Source organism: Panulirus ornatus, chromosome 16 (genome assembly GCF_036320965.1).
Source record: "Panulirus ornatus isolate Po-2019 chromosome 16, ASM3632096v1, whole genome shotgun sequence".
NCBI classification, from domain to species: Eukaryota; Metazoa; Arthropoda; class Malacostraca; order Decapoda; family Palinuridae; genus Panulirus; species Panulirus ornatus.
Genome location: NC_092239.1, coordinates 44,240,187 through 44,261,154, shown reverse-complemented (window position 1 = coordinate 44,261,154; position 20,968 = coordinate 44,240,187). Strand labels below are relative to the sequence as shown.

At 42.5% G+C, this 20,968-nt stretch overlaps 1 protein-coding gene across 1 annotated transcript; it reads right to left on the bottom strand.

Moving 5' to 3' along the window:
• Positions 1-4,694: 4,694 nt before the first annotated feature.
• LOC139754275 (uncharacterized) lies at positions 4,695-7,673 on the bottom strand. The gene is made up of 4 exons (XM_071671660.1): positions 7,612-7,673; positions 7,247-7,321; positions 6,861-6,994; positions 4,695-6,111 (listed from the first exon to the last, which is right to left on the bottom strand). Exons 1-4 carry the CDS (start codon positions 7,615-7,617, stop codon positions 5,226-5,228), a joined length of 1,101 nt encoding a protein of 366 aa, XP_071527761.1. The 5' UTR covers positions 7,618-7,673; the 3' UTR covers positions 4,695-5,225.
• Between the last annotated feature and the right edge of the window lie 13,295 nt (positions 7,674-20,968).

The following is a 20,968-nucleotide window of genomic DNA, read 5'->3' as shown; positions in this document are numbered from 1 at the left end:
CTAAGACACCACTGGTAAACAAGCACATCAAACTCTTTGACACTGCTAATGCGATAACTTTACCAATGAGACAATTTCTCGATTATATTTTACTAACTACAAATTAGTGTATAGCAACTATGTATTCAAATAACTGTGAAAATTGATATTGTTAAATCTCCCTTTTAGGGAGAAGGTGCATTAATATCTTCTAAACTTGCCAAGGGAAATATTAATATGTCTGTACTTTACATGACCACAGGGTTATCCGGTACACAGTAGAAGGTGACTCAGGGTTTCAGGCCACCGTCACCGAGGAGGCTGGAGACCCTGTGGCCGACGACTTCTTCGACAGGCCTGATCCACTGGCAGACGTTCAAGTCTCCAATAGCAACCCAAGGGATCAACAATACTTTGGAAATACACAGGCGTTAAGAAGTCAGAGCTTTCGTCAAGCGACAAATCCTCCAGATCAATCGTTCAATCGAGTACAGAGCTTCCAGAGTCGTGGAGTCGGTACTACACAGAGAAATCAAGATCAAAACCTCATCAGTGATCGAAGAACTCAAATTCAAGACTTAGTCAACGCAAGAAATCTCCAAACACAAGACTATAATCGCGCACTTGATGTTCAGAGTCAAGGTTTGAGTAACATTGCAAGAAACAGAGGCCAAATCTTAGACAACTTCCAGAACCAGAGATTCAAAAGCGCACGGAATGATCAAAATCCAGGTTTCACTGTCAGGCAAAGCTCTCAAAGTCAAGGCTCCAACCGTGCACAAAACCTTCAAAGTGAGAGCTTCCAGCGTTTGCAAGACTCCCGAAATGAGATGTCTAACAGGGCAGACGACCTGCGGAGTCAGCAAGGACCTCAATTTCCAGGCAACGTTGAGAACGAAGTGATTGACGGAAGCATAATTAAGGGAGGAATCATTATCGGACGCGTAATCGATGGTGGGATCATGGATGGAGGAACGATTGATGGTGGAATCATTGATGGAGGAACGATTGATGGTGAAATCATTGATGGAGGCTTAATTGATGGTGGAATCATTGATGGAGGAACGGTTGATGGTGGAATCATTGATGGAGGCATAATTGAGAGTGAAATCATTGATGGAGGCATAATTGATGGTGGAATCATTGATGGAGGCACGATTGATGATGAAATCATTGATGGTGGCATAATTGAGAGTGAAATCATTGATGGAGGCATAATTGATGGTGGATTCATCGATGGAGGTATAATTGATGTTGGAAGAACTGGTGAAGATATAATAGACAGTGGGAACATTAATTACGTAATCTCTGGAGACATCACTGATGTTGGTAGAATTCGGGCAACTAGCGTCTTCGGAAACTCTAATGCTATTAAAAACAGCTTCAGATCTGAATCCAGCAGCTTGAGCACAGAATCTGGCACCTTCAGTTTAGGATCTAGCAGCTCGGGTATAGGATTAAATCGCTTCAGTTCGCGATTTAGCAATTCCAACATAGGATTTGGAAGCTTCAGTTCAACCAGTAGCTTCGGTACAGAATCCGGTCGCTTAAGGTCAGGATCCAGTAGCTCTAACTCAGGATCCAGCAACTTCAATTCGGAGTCTGGCACCTTCAATGCAGTACCAAGAAGCTTCCTTCGCGGATTAACTCGTTCCGGTTTAGGATCCAGAATTTTTAGTTCAGGATCTAATCGCTTTAGTTCTGAGTCCAACCGTTCCAGTTCAGGGCTGGGCACTTCTGGATTAGGATCTGTGAGCTTCTCTTCAGGACCCAACAGCTTTAATTCACGGTCGAGAAGTTTCAGCTCAGGATCTACCAGCTTCAGTACAAAACCTAGTACTTTCAGCTCAGGATCTACCAGTTACAGTGCAAGACCCAGCAGTTTCAGCTCAGGATCTACCTGTTACAGTGAAAGACCCAGCAGTTTCAGCTCAGGATCGACCAGTTACAGTGAAAGACCAAGCAGTTTCAGCTCAGGATCGACCAGTTACAGTGAAAGACCAAGCAGTTTCAGCTCAGGATCTACCAGTTACAGTGCAAGACCCAGCAGTTTTAGCTCAGGATCTACCAGTTACAGTGCAAGACCCAGCAGTTTCAGCTCAGGTTTAGATTCGACCAGCGAGGTTAGCCGTGGTGTGGCTGTGATTCTCACTAATGCTCCGTCTCCTTCGAGAGCCTGATGCTGCTCTTACTATTATGAAAACGTTTTCTCCAAGAACTGCTCCATTTTACTAGTCAGGAAGGGTTACATGCAAGACTAATCTCAACCAAACAAGAATGAATCAATTAAATCACAGTTATTTCATCTGATGTATTGCCGATTGTGTATATACTTAAAGGAGCTGATGGTTGATAATGTTTTGTTCGGTTACGAGGTAGTGTAGATGTCTTCAAAACTGGAATGTATACTCTACATTCATCTCTAGGCTGTGTCCTACCCTAAGTTGTAGGCTTTATCCTACATTCAGCTGTGGGTTGTTTCCCGCCTTCAACTGATTGTGTAAAAGTCCAGTATATCTCTTATATATTCTTTGCCCCTGATGTATCATGGACCAGATGGACCTCCGACGTAACTTTTGATATTAAAGATAAAAAAGAAAATATGATTATGTTTAATAAACCTCAATGTCAGATATTCATTCCCTACCTTTGGTTTTTGTTTACGTGGGGTAATTCACCATCATATATTGTAGAACACTTTAGAACAAATGTCATGGTAGCGTGTTATTCACTCTGGGAAGAAGGAATGAAGAATGAAATAGAAATCTACAAAGACCTGTGACAGCGTCAGCTTTGTCTGGTAGCCCCTGATTGAAAGCATCTTCACGCTTAACTCAAGATTAACGATTGAATGTAAGAAAATAAAAGTCATCTTTTATACATGATTATAGGTTAAAGGCTATTTTGATAACATTTAACAATGGATAACTATCATAAAACAGCATACATACATATATACATCACTTTTTACATATTTAGAGTGGATGTCACGCTTCATGGTAACATGGTTACCTCCTCAGCAATACATAATCATGAAATATAATACAGAACAAACACATGATAGATGGCATCCTTTGTGTTACATCTTTGAAATATGCTTTACGAATTCTGACATCAGGAGCACCCAGCAGGCACCGCCACTAAACCCATTAAGGCCAAACATAATACTTGTGTTAAACTTATCAAACCTTATCTTATGGCCTCTGGCCTTGAAATCTTTTACACAGGAGTTCTTTCCCGTCCCTAAACACGTAGCCTCATCACACCTATAACCAAGCGTAGCTCCAACCATTTTCGACCTATCCCCTCACGTCTTGTGTATCGGCATTCATGAGTTTATTGGCACAATGTCCTATAATGTTTTATGCTTTGCTTCTCATAGTATTTCGATGAAGGACAGGAGAACACATGTACAGCCCTCGTACTTCATAATGCCGCTATTGACGTCGCAAATTAGGACATTATCCTTGTACATATCTTTTGAATTTGTCTTTAAAAGTCATATCAAATGGCTGTAGGATTAACTATCAGATCGTCATTACTGGGCCATACCTACATGCCCTCTCAGCCCTCGCCTTCCTTAGGGATGGTTCCTGAGCCCGACGCTATTCAATGTTTTGTTTTCAGTATCTCGTCCAGTTTTGATACTGACGACTTGCTTAACCGACAGGTGAACACTGAGCTGCTCATGCATCTCACATGAACGTGAATCATAGAGGTACTTTTACTGGTTCATCTTATGTGTAATGTTTCCGCATCAAACACATATATCCTATCCTATCTTAACCCTAGGCGGTGATGGATGTCTGTCTATCCTGTTCACTACGTTGATATCAAGCATGTATTCTATTAATTTCCTTTTTCGGTCAATCTTCATTCAGAGTCAGATGTTTCCTTATGAATTACGAGACGTAGATAAAACTATAGCTCAAAATAGATCCAATAAGTTACAGCAGAGAAGGAATAACCAAAACATATCACAGAAAGTTTATAATGTAATTCTATCTAACTTATAGATAATTTGAAAATATATCACCAGCAAAATTTCTCTTGCCAAACTAGAACTCATGAAACGCACTCATAAGTGTGGCAAGTTAGGCAAGTCCTTGTGCCAAGCACTCGAGCCACGCACTTTACATCAGACGTATCTGTGAATCTTACCTCATGAAGGGACGTGAATCATTTAACTTACCCCGATTTATACATAATGACGTTGAACACTTTGTAATATGGTTGTGAAGACATTCGATATTTTACTGTACACATGTAAATCATATGTAGCAACAGTGAACTTCCCTGCACGTCTTTCGATCCTACAGTAGAAAGATGATCACCCGTGAGAAATATTGAGTAATTTAGTAGAATGTAACACGGGCGGAGCCAGCCACCTCACCCTCCACTAATTCAGACCTCTGGTCTAGATATAAAGGGAACAATTTCTGGTTCGTTCTCGGTAACTTTTCCATTTTTGACATCATACGTAAGATACGAACCGTCTAGGTCCATGTTGACATCATACGTAAGATACGAACCGTCTAGGTCCATGTTGACATCATACGTAAGATACGAACCGTCTAGGTCCATGTTGACATCATACGTAAGATACGAACCGTCTAGGTCTATGATCTTTGGATTTCGATTCACTAAATTCTCAACAATGAATTAACGATGTCATTCCGAGGAAAGGGAAGAAGACTGCCAAGTTTAAGGTAACCTTGCTTAAATGTTTATTGTTATATAAACTCACAAATAGATCTATGATAACAAAAATAACAAGATACACAGTAAAGTTACCTCAGAGATTCATAAAGTATAGAAAAAATAGATAAATGGATATATATAAACAGAACAAGAGATCCTATTCAAACAACCTGGAGAATGCACAACACAAGATTATAAATATTTTCAATATCACTTTTATCAAACACATAATCAACACCTGGGCCAGGATAAACTGAACTCTGTTACTCAAGCCTAGTTTACCCTACCTTATCATGATTCAATTTCCCTCTCTTAGTCATGGAGATCACCTACAGTGACTTGCCGAGTGAAGTTGTTATTGCTCACAGATGAAAGAAGACATTTATAATCACATCAGTGCGACCAGTCTCAGGCACTCACCCTGGACGGATCACTTGCCAGAACTACAGCTACGCCGCGACTGACTTCGCTGTTTGAACCTGAAGCACTGAAGCGTCCGGATCCTGCATTGGAGTTGGTGGATCCTGATGTAAGGCCACCAGATCCTAAGATGAGATTATTGGACCTTGAACCAAAGTTTCTGGATCCTGAACTGAAGCGATTTGATCCTGATTCAAAGATGCTGACTCCTGAGAGATGCTCCCAGAACTGAAGCGGTTATTGACGGTGTTTGAGTTCCTGAAGACGTTGTTTCTCCCAGCCGCGCTTTCACCGATGATACCTCCATCAATTATGCCTCCATCAATTATGCCTCCATCAATGATGCCGCCATCAATGATTCCGCCATCAACTATGCCTCCATCAATCACTCTATTGTTGACAGTACCCTCAAACTGCGATCTCTGCTGAGTCTGGAAGTTATTTGCACGGTTGATGGCCCGATTCTGGGAGTCTCCTTGTCGTTGGAAGGTCTGGCTTTGGAGATTTTGAGCTCGGTTGAAGCTCTGGCTTTGGATTCTTTGTGCACTACTTAAACCCCGATTTTGAAAGGTTTGTGGGCGGGTGAAACCCTGATTTTGTAGGTTCTGTGCACTGTTGAGATTTTGGTTTCTTTGAACGCTGTTGATTCCCTGAGTCTGGAGAATCACTGCTTGATTGAAACCTTGATTCTGGAGATTTCTTGAACTGTCAAAGACTTGATTCTGGATTCGTGCATTGTTTACGTTCAGGCTCTGACTCCTTTGCTGCGTCCTGCCGAAGTTTTGACTCTGGAAGCCTTGTGCTCGATTGAAGGATTGACTTTGAGAATTTGTCGGTCGGCTTAAGTTCTCACTTGTAAGGGGCTGTGTGCTTCCAAAGGCTTGCTGTCTTCCAATGGCACTTGCCGAAGCATCAAACCTGTCGAAGTAGTAGTTGGCCACTGGGTCTCCGGCCTCCTCAGTGACGGTGGCTTGAAAGCCTGAGTCGCCCTCTACAGTGTAGCGAGTCACTCTGGAGATGTACATTGTTTAATTATACTACACTGGCAAACTCTTGAGTATGTCAACTATATTCCCATAGAAAAAATGACCTTTCTCATATCGACTACAAATCCAAGACATTAGTTTTTATGTCAACGTAATTTACGGTTTTAAATGTAAACTCACTGCTCACTCTATATGAAAACGTACAATTTGTGTTTAATCTACTTAGTTATTTGAGTGTGATTGACACAACAATGTAATACCCGGTAAAGATCCCTCCAGATATTGTCTCACTGTGAGAGCATCTGCGTAAGGCAGCGTTGCTAAAGACTTCGAGGTCTTTAGAAAGCATGAAAAAAAATAAAAATTTATATATATATATATATATATATATATATATATATATATATATATATATATATATATATATGTATGTATGTGTGTGTGTGTGTGTGTGTGTGTGTGTGTGTGTGTGTGTGTGTGTGTGTGTTCCAAGAATTTGCCTCGGGAAACAAGTCATTTATTCTACCACTGGAAAAGTTAGCAAACTTGCAGGAACATAACTACACAGAACATATGTCGAAGACAGAAGTACTTGTTGTACTCGTTAAAACACAAGCTGATTTCGGGGTTTTTTCGAAAGAGATTTATAGATATGGTATTGTGCAAGATATCAAACGCAATATCAAATTGAGAACAAGTTATGAAAAGTATCAATTCTCGAAGACTTTAAAGCCATCAGTATACTTGATGCACAAAGAACTTAGAATTACTCACTTGAAGAGTCCGTTGGGTTGGAGCCATCGGTACTCGCCCTCGGTCCGTCCTGACGGGGAGACGGACTCCTTGTGTTCCTTGGCGTCGCCCGTGTCCGGTACGTTCACACCGTACGCGAAGCTGTAGGGCGTTACCTGTGAGGACGTCAGACGTGAGGAACATCTGCCTGGTTGAACTCTGTCTTGTGTGTGTGTGTGTGTGTGTGTGTGTAAATAACAGTTACAAAGGGAGGTGGAGACATTATATTTGTACTACAAATTATTGGAATGATATTGAAGGAATATTATTTTCAAGTATTATCGTTTTCTCGTAGCCATTCAGGATATTCTGAGTAAAACGACGTTTTTTTGCCAGAACATTGTTATGGATCAGACGAGATCACGTACCTGCTGGTCAGCCAAGCTGAACTGTGGAGCTGCCAGAGTTGTAGTGGCCAACAACAGCAACAAGCCTGCCTGTACCTGAGTGAAATGAGATGATGAGAACTTAACACTGATTCGAAAAACAGATTCGTGAAGCATCACATGTTTTCCATTAACCTGCACTAATTTTGCCTTTTCAGTACATGTCACCGAGATTCATGTTAGGACACTTCACTATCATTCAACGTGATCAATGCCAAAAAGAAAATAATTTTTGATAATGTGAGCAAAAATGAAATGCCATTTACTGACTATCTTGAGTTTTTGCATTAGTTTGAAGACAGGAAGTATAAATGAAGCCCCCGAGATAAGTGCATTGTCTGCCTTACCTTCATAACTGTGGACGTAGGTCAGCGAACTGTGCCGTAGTAACGGCCGAGGTTGCTTATATAGTCAATACTTTCCCTACTAAGGTTGTCCTTGAGGCTTCAGATGACAGGAAAGGTGTTCCGACCGGCAGGTGACGGGATGGTGGCAAGCGTGTTATCGTATCCTGGTCTCTCTCTCCTGCCATTCATAAAAGTTGCTGAGAGTAGTGACGTCATCAACAACTTAATTAAGACATTTTCTTTTTACTTAATAAAAAGAAAGTATAAGTTGATGGCGCGTTCATGCATTCTGTCCTTCACATACTGTGTAGTGTTTTCGAAGCTTCGAACCCTTGCCTGAATCTATGTTTTCTTCAAAAATCAAACCATCCTCGGCCATGTGTGCTCCTGCCAACTACTGCTCTAATTCTCGATGGTTGATTGCATGAAACAATGACACTGACGGCTAAAGATAAAAAATACACTGAGCGCTAGATACTAGGTTGCTTCAGTCGTTTATAAAAGAACTGGATACGGATACAATCAGTCTGCCCTGCGACTTTATCATAACTCAATGTCGCTCTCTTTCTTACAAAACATTGCCTAAACGATTTTTTTCTATTTTTTTTTTCTTTTTTCTTATTTAGCTAATGACTGTGTTGTATTCTCAACCTATGTATATTCATTCATGAAATTTTATAATCAGTCGTTGTTTTAGATAAGCTTTTCTCAATCTTACTGAATCAGTAATGGCTCAATTGAGGGAGGGAAATCACCTTCTTGGTTTGGCCAGAGCTTAGCTACTGAGTCATTTCCTTACTGAATCTTTTAACCGAAATATCTGACGAATTGATCAATTGACAGAAGTCGGATTTAACCTCAGATTTTCCATTGTTCAGGTCCACAACGGGACATAAGGAGTCTTCTATAAAGGTTGTTATGAAATCTAATATATTCTTTAACGAAGAAATTCATTAGTAAGGAAGTGAAAAAGTGTTTGCCTGGACTCAGTTGCGGCAAAACTGTGTGGATAGATTACTTCATCTGTTGCTAAATGTTGTCATCTAATTTTGTGGAAATAAGTTCAGATCGTTTTCAAATATATAGAAGGACCTCGCTTCAAACTGTGAGAGGCGTTGCGGTCAGAGAGCCCTTCCTACTGATTTACCGATTGTATAACTTTACAAAAGAAGGGAAGGGTGGAGGAAATTGAGAATGGCCGTCAGGGGGGAGGAAATGGGTGAAAAGTGAGAGTACTTGTCAAGCAGGAAGGGAGGACGAGTGAAAGTGAGAGTGGGGTGAGAGGGAGGACATTACAGTAAGTGGATGTAGGGAAGTGAGGGCGACCGTCTAGCAGGTGGCACGGCCAGCCTATCCCTCCATGGTAGGGCTTCACCACCGTCGAATATCCAGATCTTGGTCGCCATCCTGTTGCTGTTTTGACTCAGATTTGTGAGGGAAAATAAATCATGAGTTAGAAAGTAACCCAGAGCTACTATACCTTAACATCTGAGCTAGGATGACTGCTTTCCTGTTCTCACACACGACGCGACAGAGGACCCGCTTTTGTAGGGATCAAATGTCACCAGACGATGGGAAGATGAGAATACAGTGGGGTTCCCTCGAGTCAGCTATAGCCCCTCCCCTTCTCTCTCTCTCTCTCTCTCTCTCTCTCTCTCTCTCTCTCTCTCTCTCTCTCTCTCTCTCTGAAGATAGGTATGAAGGTGAAATCGCTCTTCAGTAGTTCAAACAATTTCATTTAACATGTAATTCTTCTATACATGTGGCACAACGTTTCGTGGAGACAATCCACCTCATCAGGTGTCAGTACTTAACAAAGTTATTTGAATGCCAACATCACAACTCTGAGAGTTATATTCATTGTTACTCAGTACATGATCCTTCTATAAAAAAAAGATGTCTCTAATTATGCTTATATCTTAAAGAGCATTACACATACCACAGGCCTGGTAGACGAATGTAGTCATATAAGACGTATCTTTAGGGAGTTACATTATCCCAAGTGGGTTGTAAACGAACCTTAATGGAAAGCTAGGGAGACATTCTAGCTTCTTGTAACAAAGATGTGACAAAAGAGGATAAGTCTACGTGTTTAGTGTTGCCCTACTCTCCCAACCTGTTCTAAAAACAGTGCTTCTAATGTTGCTTTTTTTTTTCCAAAAGAAGGAACAGAGAAGGGGGACAGGTGATGATATTCCCTCAAAGGCCCAGTTCTCTGTTCTTAACGCTACCTCGCTAATGCGGGAAATGGCGAATAGTTTGAAAGAAAAAGAAAGAATATATATATATATATATATATATAAGGATGTAAGGCATGTGTACGTGTAGGAAGAGAGGAAAGTGATTGGTTCTCAGTGAATGTAGGTTTGCGGCAGGGGTGTGTGATGTCTCCATGGTTGTTTAATTTGTTTATGGATGGGGTTGTTAGGGAGGTAAATGCAAGAGTCTTGGAAAGAGGGGCAAGTATGAAGTCTGTTGGGGATGAGAGAGCTTGGGAAGTGAGTCAGTTGTTGTTCGCTGATGATACAGCGCTGGTGGCGGATTCATGTGAGAAACTGCAGAAGCTGGTGACGGAGTTTGGTAAAGTGTGTGGAAGAAGAAAGTTAAGAGTAAATGTGAATAAGAGCAAGGTTATTAGGTACAGTAGGGTTGAGGGTCAAGTCAATTGGGAGGTGAGTTTGAATGGTGAAAAACTGGAGGAAGTGAAGTGTTTTAGATATCTGGGAGTGGATCTGTCAGCGGATGGAACCATGGAAGCGGAAGTGGATCATAGGGTGGGGGAGGGGGCGAAAATTTTGGGAGCCTTGAAAAATGTGTGGAAGTCGAGAACATTATCCCGGAAAGCAAAAATGGGTATGTTTGAAGGAATAGTAGTTCCAACAATGTTGTATGGTTGCGAGGCGTGGGCTATGGATAGAGTTGTGCGCAGGAGGATGGATGTGCTGGAAATGAGATGTTTGAGGACAATGTGTGGTGTGAGGTGGTTTGATCGAGTAAGTAACGTAAGGGTAAGAGAGATGTGTGGAAATAAAAAGAGCGTGGTTGAGAGAGCAGAAGAGGGTGTTTTAAAATGGTTTGGGCACATGGAGAGAATGAGTGAGGAAAGATTGACCAAGAGGATATATGTGTCGGAGGTGGAGGGAACGAGGAGAAGAGGGAGACCAAATTGGAGGTGGAAAGATGGAGTGAAAAAGATTTTGTGTGATCGGGGCCTGAACATGCAGGAGGGTGAAAGGAGGGCAAGGAATAGAGTGAATTGGAGCGATGTGGTATACAGGGGTTGACGTGCTGTCAGTGGATTGAATCAAGGCATGTGAAGCGTCCGGGGTAAACCATGGAAAGCTGTGTAGGTATGTATATTTGTGTGTGTGGACGTGTGTATGTACATGTGTATGGGGGGGGTTGGGCCATTTCTTTCGTCTGTTTCCTTGCGCTACCTCGCAAACGCGGGAGACAGCGACAAAGTATAAAAAAAAAAAAAAAAAAAAAAAAAAATATATATATATATATATATATATATATATATATATATATATATATATATATATATATATATATATTGTATTGTTGACTGGTTGGTAAGGTTATTTAATGTATGTATGACTCATGGTGAGGTGCCTGAGGATTGGCGGAATGCGTGCATAGTGCCATTGTACAAAGGCAAAGGGGATAAGAGTGAGTGCTCAAATTACAGAGGTATAAGTTTGTTGAGTATTCCTGGTAAATTATATGGGAGGGTATTGATTAAGAGGGTGAAGGCATGTACAGAGCATCAGATTGGGGAAGAGCAGTGCGGTTTCAGAAGTGGTAGAGGATGTGTGGATCAGGTGTTTGCTTTGAAGAATGTATGTGAGAAATACTTAGAAAAGCAAATGGATTTGTATGTAGCATTTATGGATCTGGAGAAGGCATATGATAGAGTTGATAGAGATGCTCTGTGGAAGGTATTAAGAATATATGGTGTGGGAGGCAAGTTGTTAGAAGCAGTGAAAAGTTTTTATCGAGGATGTAAGGCATGTGTACGTGTAGGAAGAGAGGAAAGTGATTGGTTCTCAGTGAATGTAGGTTTGCGGCAGGGGTGTGTGATGTCTCCATGGTTGTTTAATTTGTTTATGGATGGGGTTGTTAGGGAGGTAAATGCAAGAGTCCTGGAAAGAGGGGCAAGTATGAAGTCTGTTGGGGATGAGAGAGCTTGGGAAGTGAGTCAGTTGTTGTTCGCTGATGATACAGCGCTGGTGGCTGATTCATGTGAGAAACTGCAGAAGCTGGTGACTGAGTTTGGTAAAGTGTGTGGAAGAAGAAAGTTAAGAGTAAATGTGAATAAGAGCAAGGTTATTAGGTACAGTAGGGTTGAGGGTCAAGTCAATTGGGAGGTGAGTTTGAATGGAGAAAAACTGGAGGAAGTGAAGTGTTTTAGATATCTGGGAGTGGATCTGTCAGCGGATGGAACCATGGAAGCGGAAGTGGATCATAGGGTGGGGGAGGGGGCGAAAATTTTGGGAGCCTTGAAAAATGTGTGGAAGTCGAGAACATTATCTCGGAAAGCAAAAATGGGTATGTTTGAAGGAATAGTGGTTCCAACAATGTTGTATGGTTGCGAGGCGTGGGCTATGGATAGAGTTGTGCGCAGGAGGATGGACGTGCTGGAAATGAGATGTTTGAGGAAAATGTGTGGTGTGAGGTGGTTTGATCGAGTAAGTAACGTAAGGGTAAGAGAGATGTGTGGAAATAAAAAGAGCGTGGTTGAGAGAGCAGAAGAGGGTGTTTTGAAATGGTTTGGGCACATGGAGAGAATGAGTGAGGAAAGATTGACCAAGAGGATATATGTGTCGGAGGTGGAGGGAACGAGGAGAAGAGGGAGACCAAATTGGAGGTGGAAAGATGGAGTGAAAAAGATTTTGTGTGATCGGGGCCTGAACATGCAGGAGGGTGAAAGGAGGGCAAGGAATAGAGTGAATTGGAGCGATGTGGTATACAGGGGTTGACGTGCTGTCAGTGGATTGAATCAAGGCATGTGAAGCGTCTGGGGTAAACCATGGAAAGCTGTGTAGGTATGTATATTTGCGTGTGTGGACGTGTGTATGTACATGTGTATGGGGGGGGGGTTGGGCCATTTCTTTCGTCTGTTTTCCTTGCGCTACCTCGCAAACGCGGGAGACAGCGACAAAGTATAAAAAAAAAAAAAAAAAAAATATATATATATATATATATATATATATATATATATATATATATATGTGTGTGTGTGTGTGTGTGTGTGTGTGTATGTATATGCAGAACCTTCACTTCATCGTGAAGAAATGTATGCATCAATCGCCACTGGAAAGAGAAAATAAAAATGGTGAGTACTTTCGTTTATTACATCCTCAGACAGAGTGGGGGAGATATAAGTGTTGAGAACCTTAAAAGCACAGAGGTAGCAGTGAGGCGGGGTTTCACAATCCCCGTGGAGTGCAGGTGGACACTAATTATATAACCTGACATCTGGCCTTCCTCTCCTCACATTGTTCGTGGACAGGGTTATTCTGGTGGATAAGTCTTATCAATTATTTCATTTGACAGTCTGTCACATTTGAAATGACCAAGTGACATATTTACATCAATCAAATGTGCCAGAGATCAAACATGATTCAAAGACATTTCTTTCACTGAAACAGTTTGATTTAGCTATGGTCTTAGCTCCTTCTCAATCGATATACTGATCGATGGCAGCTTCGTGTTGAAACAAGCCTTTGCTTTGCTAGGCTATCCTGACACTATACTTATATTGTGAGATCCTGGCCTCCAAATCTTTCCCTGATTGTCCAATATGAAATTGGTTATAGTCTTTACATGGGACTTTATAAACAATACCTTTATCATTTGATGGGCTATTTTTGATAAGGGCTTTCTTGATGGTGTTGTCATATATGAATACTACTTTTACATTAAGTTTTTGAGAATATGAACATATTCGAAGGAATTCTCACGGAAGGGAAGAACAAGAGTTCTTTGGTAACTTTTATGTTCTGGCTTAGCATTTTGCTCACTGTAGAAACGTTTCCTTGCTGTATTTTGACACTGGTTAAGAATGTTTGTTGGGAATCTTAGCTTCTGTACAATGTCCTGAACCATTTTCAGTTCATCATCTAAAAATTCAATATCTGAAGTCCTATATGCTCTCAGGTACATAGATATGAAAACCTTAGTTTTCAGGATAGCTTTACCCATGATGACCTCTACATCCAAAAAGGGTAGACTATTAGGCCAAGAGTAAAGTACGTCGTCCACATATTGGAGCGAAACGAATTTTGTTCCATTATTGTGTCTAGCAAATGGCTTTCAAAATACTCCATGTAAATATTTGCCAACACAGGGGAAAGGGGATTACCCATGGCCATACTGAATGTTGTGTATAATATTTGCCCTCAAACACAAAAGATGAATTATCTACACAAAATCTTATTAGTTTAATTACGTTTTTGCTGGGGATGCCCTTACAGTTGTTTCTCAAGATGTTTGGGATGAAGGATAACACATTTACCGAGACGTTGGCGAACGGCGATTTCTTATTAAAACTTACTAATCTGTAAGGATATTCTACATTGAAGGATTTCAGTTTTCTAACCAATTCCTCGCTGTTTTTTACGAATGAATCTGAAATGGTGTCCACAAAAGGAGAGAGTAATGTCACTAACCACTTGGATATCATATATGTAGCAGAACCTATAGAGCTTAAATTTGCCTTAGGGGATTGTTTCGTTTATGGGTCATGATTAAGCAATACATGTATGGTGTTTTATCCCTGGGGAAAGGGGAGAAAGAATACTTATCACGTATTCCCTGCGTGTCGTAGAAGGCGACTAAAAGGGGAGGGAGCGGGGGGCTGGAAATCCTTCCCTCTCGTTTTTTTTTTTTAATTTTCCAAAAGAAGGAACAGAGAACGAGGCCAGGTGAGGATACTCCCTCAGAGGCCCAGTCCTCTGTTCTTAACGCTACCTTGCTAACGCGGGAAATGGCGAATAGTTTGGAAAAAAAAAAAAGATGTACGGTGTTGATGGCTTCTGTGTTGGAAATTGTTTGATCAGATCTTCCCTGACTTTCAACAAATTTTTTATCTCTTCATGGAATGTTCTACTCTGTTCCAACAACACAGACTATCCCAATTTGGGCTGCCAGATATCATAGAAAGACTAACTATGCAACTACCTTGGCCAGCGCTCGGAGGAGATAATGTTAAACTTGGCGACATCATCCAGATTTCCTTCGTAAAGTGGATTCCCACAGGGCAACGTCTGATCAAAAAACACTAATCATTATTTACACGGTTGATATCCCTCCTCCAACTGGAAATACGTGTATGGACATCTACGCCGACGACGAAGCTACGCAAACAACACAATCCCTGAACGCGCACTTCTAGTAAAGTCAGAGTCTACCAGAAAAAGCAGATATCGAAACGGATTTTTCCCCCAGTGAGAAGGAGGGCTCAGGAGGTAATGTATTGGCCTCTCCCAGTACCCCAGTTAACTCAAGGATTATCCAGTCACCTACCCTTGCAACAACTCATTAGGTAGTAGGATGTTGACAACAGACGCCCAGACTGAGGAGCGTTAAAGTGGTGCCCAGAACCATCTTACATTTTCCATGTCATGATTGCTGGTCTTACTTTCTGTCTCACCAAAACGGGGCTGCTGAGCTAGTCCCACCATCTTAGTATCACAAGCACCATACATTTACTCAAACCTTGCTTTTCATTATTACTTTTTCACGTACACCATACACTTACTCAGACCTTGCTTTTCATTATTACTTTTTCACGGACACCATACATTTACTCAAACCTTGCTTATCATTATTACTTTTTCACGTACACCATACATTTACTCAAGCCTTGCTTATCATTATTACTTTTTCACGTACACCATACACTTACTCCAACCTTGCTTATCATTATTATTTTTTTCACATAAGTACTCTTGCCGATTCCTGTCCACTCAAACATAGATATCATGATGACAGAGTATACCAAATCTATGACCCCTAGGCTCTGTTGTATTCCGTACGCCTTGGTATATTTCATCGCGTGTATCTCTTGCATGGCGTACGTCTTGGTGTTGTATTACGTGTCTGTTTGACCACGTAAGTTTTGGTGTCCCCGGCTGATATCAAGGGTGCTAAGAATCTCCGGGTTTCTGTCTGACTCTACTGCCAATGAGAGTGAGGGCTCTGGCAGTAGTAGTACCAGCTCCTCCCATCATGACCTTTCCCTCCCTATTAGACCTTCCTCATTTTCTACAAACTATACTGATATTCGTGGTCTCTCTAGTAACCTATCCTCTGTTGAACACCATCTGTCCAGTACCTCTCCCTATATCTCACTTCTCTCTGCTACACAGTTGTCTAGTGATGTTCTCACTAGTCCCTTTTGCATATCTGACTATAACCTCCACTTACTCTTTCGGTTCAAAGGTGGTGTTTGTGCTTACTCCAAACATCACCACACCTGTTGCACGCCTCAAGGACCTTCAGTATTCAAACTTTGATGTTATGTGGCTCAAGGTCTGTCTCCCAACTACCACACATTCCCTGTTTCGCCTATTGCTCTCCTAATCCTACTAATTCTATATCCTTCCTCGACCATCTTAACTCCTACCATGAGACTGTGACATCCTCTCATCCGCAAGCCGAGTTCCTCTGCCCTGGGGATTTGAACGTTCACCATAGGGAATGGTTGAATTCCTCCAGTACGGACAGTAGAGGGATTGAAGCCCTCACGTTCTCCATTCTCAATGACATGGAGCAAATCATCTCCCACCCTAACTATACTCCTGATCGCTGTGACCACTCTCTTAATATTCTGGATTTGTTTTTTACCTCTAGTCCATCCCACTGTAAATACACAATCTCGCCCCCATTTGGTTCATCTGATCACAGACTCATAGATTTATCTATTCTAACGGCATCTCCCCACCCAGCAGCCTCTTAGAGTGAATACTGACACCTCAACAAAGCTGACTGAAATAACTTACGCAACTCCTTTTTTACTCTCCTTGGCTAAATCACTGTCTCTTAAATGGTAATGCTTCTGTCTAAGCCAAACGCAAAGCAAAGAGTATTCCTGCTGGAATGGAAGCATTTATTCCCTCTTCCTCCAAGACGACCTCTTCTCCCAATCCATGGTTCAACCGTTCCTGATCTGAGGCCATTCAGGCAAGGGATCAGGCATATCCGGCTTCGGAACTTCCCTTCCTCTGGCTTCCATTCAGGTTTTGTCACTGCCCATGATCACTGCAAGCACGTTATCCGTGAGAAGAAGCGTTCCTTTATTCAAAGGAGGTGCGATAACCTCTCCTCGATATCAACTGGTCTGTAGCTAAAGGCATCTCAAAGCACTTATGTTGCTCCAACTTTTCACCACTTTTTCGTTCTGACGGTACTATAGCTGTCTCTCCAGTAGACAAAGCAACTCTAGTTCCCGTGTCTCCTCTAACTCCACCTTGAATGACTAATATTCCCTCAACCCCTGATGCTCTTCTAACTAATCCTATGCATCCATCCCCGTGTACTGAAAGATTGTGCCTCTGAATTTGCATCTGTGCTTGCTCGTCTGTTCCGTTTCTGTTTAAAAACCAAAACTTTTCCTTCTCCTTAGAAGCATGCATTTATATATCCCATCCCTAATAAGAGTGACTGTTCTAGCCCCTCTTATTGCTTTGATATCTACCATCTAAAGTTTTTGAATCCTTCTTCAACTTTCATATTCTTAAACACATCGAACATCATAGTCGTCTCTCTGATCACCAGTATGGCTTCCGTAAGGTGAGATCCATTAGTGATATTCTTTCCTATCTTACTAATATCTGGTCATGATCCATAAAAGAGTTTGGGGAGTCATGAGTAGTTACCTTTGACATATCTAAGGTTTTTGACAGAATGTGGCATCGGGGTCTTTTCTCTAAGCTCCGCTCTTTTGGCATCCTTCCCTCACTTTGCTCCTTCATATCTAGCTTCCTCTCCGGCCGATCTATCTCTGTGGTTATTGATAGATCAGCCTCCCCCTTTTCTCCATCGACAACGTTGCCCCTCAAGGTTCCTTCCTATCCCTACACTTTTGTTCCTATTTTTCAGCGATCTCCTCTCCCATAAATAATCCAGTACATTCATACGCTGACGACTCAACACTGCATTCATCCACATCCTTCAGTTCTGATTCCTCTTCTCTCACTCGACCTGCATCTCATCTTGACACAGTTTCCTCATTAAACTCAGACTTGGACAGGATAACTCATTGGGGTACAAAAATCTTGTTCAGTTTAATGCCTCCAAGACCCAATTTCCACCATCTTTCCATAGAAAATTCCTCACAACTCTCGTCTCTCCTTTGACGGTTCCGTAATTCCACCTCTTGACTCATTGAACATACTTGGTAATACTGTAACATCCAGTCTTTCCTGGGAACCCTACGTTGCAGGAATAGCTAAATCTGCCAGTAAGATACTGGGCGTCCTGTTTAGCTGTCGAAACTTCTCTTCTGAACAGTTACTCCGTTTACACAATGGATTGATTCATCCTTATATGGGGTACTACTCTCACATTAAGGGTGGTTCTAGCTCTGTATCCTCAATGAACAGAGCTTAGTCGAAAAAGGTTCGACTTATAAACTGTCCCAGGCTAACTTTCAAAATTGACCCCCTTGCCCCACGCCGCAATGTTTGTTCATTTTTTCGCTTCTATAGGTTTTACTTTGGTTTTTGCTCCCGAGAGCTGGCTGCTTGTGTACCCACGCCACTAGTTAGATTATGCAATACTCGGCAAGCTGCTACATCATATGATTGTTGTGTGGCCATCAGCAACTCAAGGGTGGGCCGTTTTGACACCTGTTTCTTTCCTAAACGTCGAAGTTTTGGAACTCTCTGCCTTCCCATTTTTTCCCCAAGAATTATGACCTGGCACATTTTAAAAGACTGGTTTTTCACTTCCTTCAATGTTCGTAAATCCTTTCCCTTGTCTTTTCTTTCTCCGTTTCATAAGTCTCTTCATTTCAATTAAGGTCCGGCCTTGATGTGGACATTTGTTCGTGACCGGAACCTTCAACATAAAAAGATGTACATCAGAGAGGGAACCAGAATATCGCACGAGAAGCGTTACAAAATCCTGGATCACACTATAATAAGGAAGATTGATAACATCCACGAAAGAACCACCCAAGGAAAAGCGATTTTGGCCAGTCTCTGTTGATTCTGACACCTTCTGGAGAACCAAATATAACACCTGGTGAAGAAGACATGATCATACCTGTCCCTGCTTACTCTCGTGCATGAGACATAGGGAGCAGAGAGCTGCGAGAGAGGTAGGAGAGACGATGAATAATAATGAAGAGGAAAGGACAAGGAAAAATAAAATGTAGACAGGATAAATAGAAGGAAGAGGTCTTCAAAAAAATTGGGTAACTAAATGTGAGAGGAAAGGAGCAGGGGCAAAGAGGACGGAGATGGAAGCAACGAAAAAGAAATGGGAAGATAGATGGAAAGAGATGGGAGGGGGGAGGCAGGGAAAGAGGACGAGTCGCTGCCCTCCCGCAGCTACTGGCAAGTTCTCCCTCTGTAGATCCGACCACAACACAGCCAGCATTACCCTGACACCCAGGGTCCCGGCCGTTTTTTCCTCCTCCACTACACCTGCTACTGCCCATCCAGCAGTCTTGGGGTATACACACTCCTAGTGCCTTTGAATCAAATGAACCCAAAGAGAAAACTCAGATATTCTTCGATTTCCGTCCATTACGTGAGAATCTGGCTCGTGTGTGTGTGTGTGTGTGTATGTGTGTGTGTGTGTGTGTGTGTGTGTGTGTGTGTTTGTGTGTGTGTGTGTGTGTGTGTGTGTGTGTGTGTGTGTATGTGTGTGTGTGTGTGTGTGTGCGCTGGCGCGCGCGCGCGTGTGTGTGTGTGTGTGTGTGTGTGTGTGTGTGTGTGTGTGTGGGCAGGTGGGCTGCCTGGTTGGCTGGCTGGCTGGCTGGCTGGCGTGATGCTGGCGCCCAGGTCCAAGTGGCTCATATTTCGGCTGTGGTTTGGTACCAACGTTCTCACCCACACTGCCAGACCATCTAGTCTGGCGCCTCACCATTCCTAGTCATCCCCTTCGTACGTTTAAACTAACTTCTCTCCTTCCTTATATTCAGTATTTACCTCATATCTCCCTTAGGTTACATCCCTCCAAATGCATTATTTTCTTTTGTATCACGAAAGTGTTTCCCTTATCAAATCCTTCATATGTTTCTCCCACCTTCGGTGGATGAAGTTTCACTTCACGAGTTCTTAGCCCCACCAACACTTCCTAGGCTGAAAGGAAGGGATATGCCACATCTTAGATCAACTATACAAACCTTGATTGGAACATTGTGATTCATGTCGTAACACTTATTTGTTTTCTTGTAATCATGCAATAATTGCCAGCTACTGCTTGCGCCGTCGACCATTATATTTTCAGTGTTCTTATAGCAGGTGTTCTGGTTGGGTTTATTGTAGTGGTATGACTCACAGAGAGGGGCGTGGAGACACGTTAAACAACAACGACAACAATACTTCACTGGATAGGATATACCAGATGAGGCAACAGAGGGCAATGGGCTACTGGAGGTGCAGGATTATGGTGAGGAAGGAGTAAAGTAAGGTGGTGGGTCGAGTAATACGAGACAGGCTTGGCTGGGGTCCTGTGGTGCTGGTGATGGTAGGAGGCGTCAGATGAAGCAGGAGCACGTGGGAGAAGTGCCTGGCTGCCGAGTAGACGTGAAGCTCCTGTAGGAGGTCCCACCGAGACCAGTCGAAGGTGGACGTGGGAGATAAGGCACCACAGTGCAACCTGCCAGGAAGATGAAAACGTCAGGAGTCACGTTGGGACATCTACTGACGGAGACGCCAAAGGGCGGTTTGAGTCTAGAGTTACATCACCAAGACTTGAGGTACCGGAGTGGTGCACTTGCTGTCTGCTGGTGAGTCAACTGCGTGACTGGTTTGCTGAGTTTAAGATCGTCGGACCTCTGCTTGGTCCGACACGGGCCTTTCCCTGCTGACAGCCCGTTCCCTGCTTTTTATGCATGGTATACTGGTGTCATGTGTGTGTGTGTGTGTGTGTGTGTGTGTTCAAGGTCTTCTGAGATGGAGGTAACCTCTTCAGGAGATGGTGCTGGACGCGCTAGATTCATCTGGGAGATGGGTACCCAGCTAAGCGGTGATACCCGGGTATCTAAGAGGCAGTGAAGTTAGGTGTGTGGGGGAAGGGGGGTAACCAAATGTCGCAGGCTTCTGACCTACTCCATGTTGGTGGACTTAAGTCCGTAAGAGCGGCGCTTCTTATGGAAAACGTCAAGTCATCTATA

Bases quoted from the DNA above. Each gene is read 5' to 3' on its own strand.
- LOC139754275 (XM_071671660.1), bottom strand. The intron at 6,995-7,246 runs GTACGTGATCTC...ACGTCCTCACAG, and splicing joins TCAGCTTGGCTGACCAGCAG to GTAACGCCCTACAGCTTCGC. The intron at 6,112-6,860 runs GTGAGTAATTCT...GTACATCTCCAG, and splicing joins CAACCCAACGGACTCTTCAA to AGTGACTCGCTACACTGTAG.